Source organism: Oncorhynchus nerka, unplaced genomic scaffold (genome assembly GCF_034236695.1).
Source record: "Oncorhynchus nerka isolate Pitt River unplaced genomic scaffold, Oner_Uvic_2.0 unplaced_scaffold_4202, whole genome shotgun sequence".
NCBI lineage: Eukaryota > Metazoa > Chordata > Actinopteri > Salmoniformes > Salmonidae > Oncorhynchus > Oncorhynchus nerka.
The window spans coordinates 1-10205 of NW_027037094.1; the positions used below are offsets into that span (position 1 = coordinate 1).

A 10205-nucleotide genomic window follows, 5' to 3' on the forward strand; every position below is an offset into this window, starting at 1 on the left:
GGATATACAGTGCAGTGTGGTTTATAGTGAAGGATATACAATGCAGTGTGGTTTATATAAATATATTTGGCAGGTTGTTTGGAGACATGAATCCAGAAGACGTGGTTATCATTCTCAGTGATGATGATGATGATGATGATGTGTCCATCAACGACTCGGTCTACATCGTCGAAGACATCCAGAACAACGGTAAGACGTCAGCGAAAAACCGTTTCTAGGGAGATAAAGGGGAAAGAACAGGGAAGTGAAAGGAGAGAACTCAAGATAACCACGTCAGCACTGACTAAAATCCAGTGTCAACCTCTGTCAACTTTAGTCCAGTGCTTTCTGTATCTATATCATCTATATCTATATCATCGATACCATCTATATCTATATCATATATATCTATATCATCGATACCATCTATATCTATATCATCGATACCATCTATGTCATCTATATCTATATCATCGATACCATCTATATCTATATCATCTATATCTATATCATCGATACCATCTATATCTATAACATCTATATCATCGATACCATCTATATCTATGTCATCTATATCTATATCATCGATACCATCTATATCTATGTCATCTATATCTATATCATCGATACCATCTATACCTGTATCAGCTATATCATTGATACCATCTATATCTATATCATCTATATCTATATCATCGATACCATCTATACCTATATCATCTATATCTATATCATCTATATCATCTATATCTATATCATCGATACCTTCTATATCTATGTCATCTATATCTATATCATCGATACCATCTATACCTGTATCATCTATATCTATATCATTGATACCATCTATATCTATATCATCTATATCTATATCATCGATACCATCTATACCTATATCATCTATATCTATATCATCTATATCTATATCATCGATACCATCTATACCTATATCATCTATATCTATATCATCGATATCATCTATATCTATATCATCTATATCTATATTATCTATATCTATATCATCTATATCTATATCATCGATACCATATATCATCTATATCAACTATATCTATATCATCGATACCATATATCATCTATATCTATATTATATATCTATATCATCTCCATCTATATAATCGATGCCATATATATATCTATATCTATATAATCTATATCTATATTATCTATATCTATATCAGCTATATCTATATCATCGATACCATATATCTATATCATCTATATCATTGATACCATATATCTATATCATCTATATCTATATAATCCCTATCTATATCATCGATACTATATATAATCTATATCATCTACATCTATATAATCGATGCTATATATATCTATACCATCTATATCATCTACATCATCTACATCTATATAATCAATGCCATATATATCTATATCATCTATACCATATATATCTATACCAGCTATATCATATATATGATATATGCTACAGTCCGTTCAATACAGCATCAGCAGCAGGGATGAGGGGCTTCATTCTCCTCTTCATTTCATATATCAGCTACATCTATATCAGCTATCAGCTATATCAGCAGGGATGAGGGCTTCATTCTCCCTTCATTTCATATATCATCTATATCAGCTACATCTATATCAGCTACATCTATATCAGCTACATCTATATCAGCAGGGATGAGGGGCTTCATTCTCCCTTCATTTTATCATCTATATCACATCTATATCAGCTACATCTATATCAGCTACATCAGGGATGAGGGGCTTCATTCTCCCTTCATTTTTCATCTATATCAGCTACATCTATATCAGCTACATCTATATCAGCTACAGCAGGGATCTCCATTCTCCCCATTTCATATATCATCATTTCATCTATATCAGCCACATCTATATATACAGCAGGGATGACTGGGCTTCATTCTCCTTCATTTCATATCATCTATATCAGCTACATCAGCTACATCTGTATCAGCTACATCTATATCTACAGCAGGGATGAGGGGCTTCATTCTCCCTTCATTTCATATATCATCTATATCAGCTACATCTATATCAGCTACAGCAGGGATGAGGGGCTTCATTCTCCCTTCATTTCATATATCAGCTACATCTATATCAGCTACAGCAGGGATGACTGGGCTTCATTCTCCCTTCATTTCATATATCATCTATATCAGCTACATCTATATCAGCTACATCTATATCCGCAGGGATGAGGGGCTTCATTCTCCCTTCATTTCATATATCACCTATATCAGCTACATCTATATCAGCTACATCTATATCAGCTACAGCAGGGATGAGGGGCTTCATTCTCCCTTCATTTCATATCATCTATAGCAGGGATGATATCATTTCTATCATCTATATCAGCTACATCATACATATATCAGCTACAGCAGGATGAGGGGCTTCAATCTCCCCTTCATCTATATCATCTATACATCTACATCAGCTACATCTATATCAGCTACAGCAGGGATGAGGGGCTTCATTCTCCCTTCATTTCATATATCTTTACGCAAGTCAGTTAAGAACAAATTCTTATTTTCGGCCTAGGAACAGTGGGTTGACTGCCTGTTCAGGGGCAGAACGACAGATTTGTACCTTGTCAGCTCGGGGATTTGAACTTGCAACCATTCGGTTACTAGTCCAACGCTCTAACCACTAGGCTACTCCCTGCCGGGCTTCAATCTCCCTTCATTTCTTTAAGAAAATCACTAACGGGCCGATTGACTTGAGTCTCTTTCAACTTCCGAAAGTGCCTCTATCTAATATAATACAACTAAAATCATTTGAATGATTTGAGCTGAAGTCTGTGTTGCCCTTTGAGTAATCAACCGCACGTGAACTCTGAACTCTGAACCAGTCTGGAAGCTGACTGTTGTATTTATGAAGGCAGTAGGAGAGCAACTGTGGGTAGGTCTGCTTAATGTGTGTGTGTGTGTGTGTGTGTGTGTGTGTGTGTATACACACAGTGTACAAAATTAGGGAACACCTGCTCTTTAAGGAGGTAGATCAGATTTAATATTGTATATAGTATACCCAGTAGATCAGTCTAACCCCCCTGTGGTCTCTGTATTCCCTGTGTATATAGTATACCCAGTAGATCAGTCTAAACCCCCTGTGTATATAGTATACCCAGTAGATCAGTCTAACCCCCCTGTGTATTTAGTATACCCAGTAGATCAGTCTAACTCCCCTGTGTATATATACCCAGTAGATCAGTCTAATCCCCCTGTGTATATAGTATACCCAGTAGATCAGTCTAACCCCCCTGTGGTCTCTGTATCCCCTGTGTATATAGTATACCCAGTAGATCAGTCTAACCCCTGTGTGTATAGTATACCCAGTAGATCAGTCTAACCCCTGTGTATATAGTATACCCAGTAGATCAGTCTAACCCCTGTGTATATAGTATACCCAGTAGTCAATTAACCCCTGTGTATATAGTATACCCAGTAGATCAGTCTAACCCCCTGTGTATATAGTATACCCAGTAGATCAGTCTAACCATCCTGTGTATATAGTATACCCAGTAGATCAGTCTAATCCCCCTGTGTATATAGTATACCCAGTAGATCAGTCTAACCCCCCTGTGTATATAGTATACCCAGTAGATCAGTCTAACCCCCTGTGTATATAGTATACCCAGTAGATCAGTCTAACCCCCCTGTGTATATAGTATACCCAGTAGATCAGTCTAACCCCCCTGTGTATATAGTATACCCAGATCAGTCTAACCCCTGTGTATATAGTATACCCAGTAGATCAGTCTAACTCCCTGTGTTATATAGTATACCCAGTAGATCAGTCTAACCCCTGTGTATATAGTATACCCAGTAGATCAGTCTAACCCCCCTGTGTATATAGTATACCCAGTAGATCAGTCTAACCCCCCTGTGTATATAGTATACCCAGTAGATCAGTCTAACCCCCCTGTGGTCTCTGTATCCCCTGTGTATATAGTATACCCAGTAGATCAGTCTAACCCCCCTGTGTATATAGTATACCCAGTAGATCAGTCTAACCCCCCTGTGTATATAGTATACCCAGTAGATCAGTCTAATCCTGTGTATATAGTATACCCAGTAGATCAGTCTAATCCCTGTGGTCTCTGTATCCCCTGTATAGTATACCCAGTAGATCAGTCTAACCCCTGTGTATATAGTATACCCAGTAGATCAGTCTAACCTGTGTATATAGTATACCCAGTAGATCAGTCCAACTTGCCCTGTGTATAGTATACCCAGCAGATCAGTCTAACTCCCCTGTGTATATAGTATACCCAGTAGATCAATAACTCTGTGTATATGCCCAGTAGATCAGTCTAACCCCCTGTGTATATAGTATACCCAGTAGATCAGTCTAACCCCCCTGTGTATATAGTATACCCAGTAGATCAGTCTAACCCCCCTGTGGTCTCTGTATCCCCTGTGTATATAGTATACCCAGTAGATCAGTCTAACCCCCCTGTGTATATAGTATACCCAGTAGATCAGTCTAACCCCCCTGTGTATATAGTATACCCAGTAGATCAGTCTAACACCCCTGTGTATATAGTATACCCAGTAGATCAGTCTAACCCCTGTGTATATAGTATACCCAGTAGTAGTCTAATCCCCTGTGTATATAGTATGCCCAGTAGTCAGTCTAACCCCTGTGTATATAGTATACCCAGTAGATCAGTCTAATCCCCTGTGTATATAGTATACCCAGTAGATCAGTCTAACCCCCTGTGTATATAGTATAGCCAGTAGATCAGCTCCAACTGTATCCCCTGTGTATATAGTATACCCAGTAGATCAGTCTAACCCCCCTGTGTATATAGTATACCCAGTAGATCAGTCTAACCCCCCTGTGTATATAGTATACCCAGTAGATCAGTCTAATCTTCCCTGTGGTCTCTGTATCCCCTGTGTTATAGTATACCCAGTAGATCAGTCTAACCCCTGTGTATATAGTATAGTAGATCAGTCTAACCCCTGTGTATATAGATACCCAGTCAGTCTAACAACCCTGTGTATATAGTATACCCAGTATCAGTCTAACCCCCTGTGTATATAGTATACCCAGTAGATCAGTCTAACCCCCTGTGTATATAGTATACCCAGTAGATCAGTCTAATCCCCTGTGTATATAGTATACCCAGTAGATCAGTCTAACCCCCTGTGTATATAGTATACCAGTAGATCAGTCTAACCCCTGTGTATATAGTATACAGTAGATCCAGTCTACTAATGTATATTATAGATCAGTCTAACCCCCTGTGTATATAGTATACCCAGTGAGATCCCAGTCTAACCCCTGTGTATATAGTATACCCAGTAGATCCCTGTATATAGTATACCCAGTAGATCAGTCTAACCCCCTGTGTATATAGTATACCCAGTAGATCAGTCTAACCCCCTGTGTATATAGTATACCCAGTAGATCAGTCTAATCCCCTGTGGTCTCTGTGTATATAGTATACCCAGTAGATCAGTCTAATCCCCCTGTGTATATAGTATACCCAGTAGATCAGTCTAACCCCCTCTGTATATAGTATACCCAGTAGATCAGTCTAACCCCTGTATTGTCTCAGCGTGCAGTGATCAGTCTAACCCACAATGGTCTCTGTATCTGTATATCATTATACCCAGTAGATCCAGTCTAACCCCCTGTGTATATATATTACATACCCAGTAGATCAGTCTAACCCCCTGTGTATATAGTATACCCAGTAGATCAATCAACCCCTGTGTCTCATTATACCCAGTAGATCAGTCTTTATAGTATATAGTATACCCAGTAGATCAGCTCTAACCCCTGTGTATATAGTATACCCAGTAGATCAGTCTAACTCCTAGGTATCCCCTGTGTCAGTATAGTATACCCAGTAGATCAGTCTAACCTCCTGTGTATATAGTATACCCAGTAGATCAGTCCAACTCCTGTGTATATAGTATACCCAGTAGATCAGTCTAACTCCCTGTGTATATAGTATACCCAGTAGATCAGTCTAATCCTGTGTATATAGTATACCCAGTAGATCAGTCTAACCCCCTGTGTATATAGTATACCCAGTAGATCAGTCTAACCCCCTGTGTATATAGTATACCCAGTAGATCAGTCTAACCCCTGTGTATATAGTATACCCAGTAGATCAGTCTAACTCCCTGTGTATATAGTATACCCAGTAGATCAGTCTAACCCCCTGTGTATATAGTATACCCAGTAGATCAGTCTAATCCCCTAGTATATAGTATACCCAGTAGATCAGTCTAATCCCCTGTGTATATAGTATACCCAGTAGATCAGTCTAACCCCTCTGTGTATATAGTATACCCAGTAGATCAGTCTAATCCCCTGTGTATATAGTATACCCAGTAGATCAGTCTAACCCCCTGTATATAGTATACCCAGTAGATCAGTCTAACCTCTGTGTATATAGTATACCCAGTAGATCAGTCTAACCCCCTGTGTATATAGTATACCCAGTAGATCAGTCTAACCTCTGTGCATATAGTATTACCCAGTAGATCAGTCTAACCCCCTGTGTATATAGTATACCCAGTAGATCAGTCTAACCCCCTGTGTATATAGTATACCCAGATGTCTAATCCCCTGTGTATATAGTATACCCAGTAGATCAGTCTAACCCCTGTGTATATAGTATACCCAGTAGATCAGTCTAACCCTCCTGTGTATATAGTATACCCAGTAGATCAGTCTAACCCCTGTGTATATAGTATACCCAGTAGATCAGTCTAACCTCTGTGTATATAGTATACCCAGTAGATCAGTCTAACTCCCTGTGTATATAGTATAGCCAGTAGATCAGTCTAACTCCCTGTGTATATAGTATACCCAGTAGATCAGTCTAACCCCCTGTGTATATAGTATACCCAGTAGATCAGTCTAACCCCCTGTGTATATAGTATACCCAGTAGATCAGTCTAACCCCCTGTGTATATAGTATACCCAGTAGATCAGTCTAATCCCCCTGTGTATATAGTATACCCAGTAGATCAGTCTAACCCCCCTGTGTATATAGTATACCCAGTAGATCAGTCTAACCCCCCTGTGGTCTCTGTATCCCCTGTGTATATAGTATACCCAGTAGATCAGTCTAACCCCTGTGTATATAGTATACCCAGTAGATCAGTCTAACCCCCCTGTGTATATAGTATACCCAGTAGATCAGTCTAACCCCCTGTGTATATAGTATACCCAGTAGATCCAGTCTAACCCCTGTGTATATAGTATACCCAGTAGATCAGTCTAACCCCCTGTGTATATAGTATACCCAGTAGATCAGTCTAACCCCTGTGTATATAGTATACCCAGTAGATCAGTCTAATCCCCTGTGTATATAGTATACCCAGTAGATCAGTCTAACCCCCCTGTGTATATAGTATACCCAGTAGATCAGTCTAACCCCCCTGTGTATATAGTATACCCAGTAGATCAGTCTAATCCCCCTGTGTATATAGTATACCCAGTAGATCAGTCTAACCCCCCTGTGTATATAGTATACCCAGTAGATCAGTCTAACCCCCCTGTGTATATAGTATACCCAGTAGATCAGTCTAACCCCCCTGTGTATATAGTATACCCAGTAGATCAGTCCAACTGCAGCAGGTCACATGATCCTGAAGGAGAAGAGGACCTGGTCGTGACTTTCTGTCAGAGAGGAGAGGTGCTGCCTCACGCACGCTATGACTGTACCGCGCACGCCTTCACGTGAGTCACGCGCACACCTTCACGTGGGAGACACACACACACACACCTTCACGTGGGAGACACACACCTTCACGTGAGAGACACACACACACACCTTCACGTGGGAGACACACACCTTCACGTGGGAGACACACACACACCTTCACGTGAGAGACACACCTTCACGTGAGAGACACACCTTCACGTGAGAGACACACCTTCACGTGAGAGACACACCTTCACGTGAGAGACACACACACACCTTCACGTGAGAGAGACACACACACACACACCTTCACGTGAGAGACACACACACCTTCACGTGGGAGACACACACACACACACACCTTCACGTGAGAGACACACACCTTCACGTGGGAGACACACACACACACACACACCTTCACGTGAGAGACACACACCTTCATGTGAGAGACACACACACACCTTCACGTGGGAGACACACACACACACACCTTCACGTGGGAGACACACACACACCTTCACGTGAGAGACATACCTTCACGTGAGAGACACACACATATTTTCACGTGAGAGACACACACACATACTTCTCTGCTTTCTAACATCAGTCTGTCTCCTCCAGACCAACAGACGGTGATGTAGGAGGACCAATACACACACACACACACACACACACACACACACACACACACACACACACACACACACACACTTCTCTGCTTTCTAACATCAGTCTGTCTCCTCCAGACCAACAGACGGTGATGTAGGAGGACCAATAGACACACACACACACACACACACACACACACACACTTCTCTGCTTTCTAACATCAGTCTGTCTCCTCCAGACCAACAGACGGTGATGTAGGAGGACCAATAGACACACACACACACACACACACACACACACACTTCTCTGCTTTCTAACATCAGTCTGTCTCCTCCAGACCAACAGACGGTGATGTAGGAGGACCAATAGAATCCAACCAGCTCTTCTGTCACCAGTGCTTCTGTTACGTCTGTGACAAGGTCGCCTCGGAGGTGAGCTGTGTGAGAGAGACGTGAAGGTTATCTCTGTAGAGCTGTCAGAGAGACGTGAAGGTGAACTCTGTAGAGCTGTCAGAGAGACGTGAAGGTGAACTCTGTAGAGCTGTCAGAGAGACGTGAAGGTGAACTCTGTAGAGCTGTCTCAGAGAGACGTGAAGGTAAACTCTGTAGAGCTGTCAGAGAGACGTGAAGGTGAACTCTGTAGAGCTGTCTCAGAGAGACGTGGAGGTAAACTCTGTAGAGCTGTCAGAGAGACGTGAAGGTGAACTCTGTAGAGCTGTCAGAGAGACGTGGAGGTAAACTCTGTAGAGCTGTCTCAGAGAGACGTGGAGGTGAACTCTGTAGAGCTGTCTCAGAGAGACGTGAAGGTAAACTCTGTAGAGCTGTCAGAGAGACGTGGTGTTGATTACAGTCGGCTGACGGAGAGCTTTTCTGTGTGTGTGTGTGTGTGTGTGTGTGTGTGTGTGTGTGTGTGTGTGTGTGTGTGTGTGTGTGTGTGTGTGTGTGTGTGTGTGTGTGCTGCGCTGCAGTGTTCTGTGTGGACTGTGTCAGGAGTGTGCCACTGCAACGCCCATAAGAGGAGTGTGTTCTGGAGCAACAAGAGAGACAAGGTGGTTCTGGGATACCTTCAGGTCAGTTTAACCTTTAACCTTCAGGTCAGTTTAACCTTTAGGTCAGTTTAACCTTTAACCTTCAGGTCAGTTTAACCTTCAGGTCAGTTTAACCTTTAACCTTCAGGTCAGTTTAACCTTTAACCTTCAGGTCAGTTTCACCTTCAGGTCAGTTTAACCTTTAACCTTCAGGTCAGTTTAACCTTTAACCTTCGGTCAGTTTAACCTTTACCCTCCTGTCTGTCTGTCTGTCTGTCTGTCTGTCTGTCTGTCTGTCTGTCTGTCTGTCTAAATTCTCATTTAACTTTCAGATGTTTAACTTCAACCTGCTGGAGATCGACAGCGACCTCCGACTGGCAGGTACACCAAGACACACACACACACACACACACACACACACACACACACACACACACACACACACACACACACACACACACACACTGGCAGGTACACAGAGACCAAGACCACACAATGTCCATCCATTACTACGAGCCCCACACACACACACACACACACACAATGTCCATCCATTACTATGAGCCCCACACACACACACACACACACACACACACACACACACAATGTCCATCCATTACTACGAGCCCCCCCCACACACACACACACACAATGTCCATCCATTACTACGAGCCCCACACACACACACACACAATGTCCATCCATTACTACGAGCCCCCACACACACACACACACACACACACACACACACACACACACACACACACACACACACACACACACACACACACACACACACACACACACAATGTCCATCCAGTACTACGAGCCACACACACACACACACAATGTCCATCCAGTACTACGAGCCCCACACACACACACACAATGTCCATCCATTACTAC

At 41.8% G+C, this 10205-nt stretch overlaps 1 protein-coding gene across 1 annotated transcript; it reads left to right on the forward strand.

Annotated features, from left to right (window-relative positions):
• Positions 1–77: 77 nt before the first annotated feature.
• Positions 78–9680, forward strand: LOC135566562 (uncharacterized; the record flags this gene model as incomplete). Its single annotated transcript, XM_065014248.1, has 5 exons — positions 78–189; positions 7566–7698; positions 8610–8703; positions 9240–9341; positions 9632–9680. Coding segments are annotated over exons 1-5 (481 nt in total), but the record flags the coding sequence as incomplete, so codon positions are not given.
• Between the last annotated feature and the right edge of the window lie 525 nt (positions 9681–10205).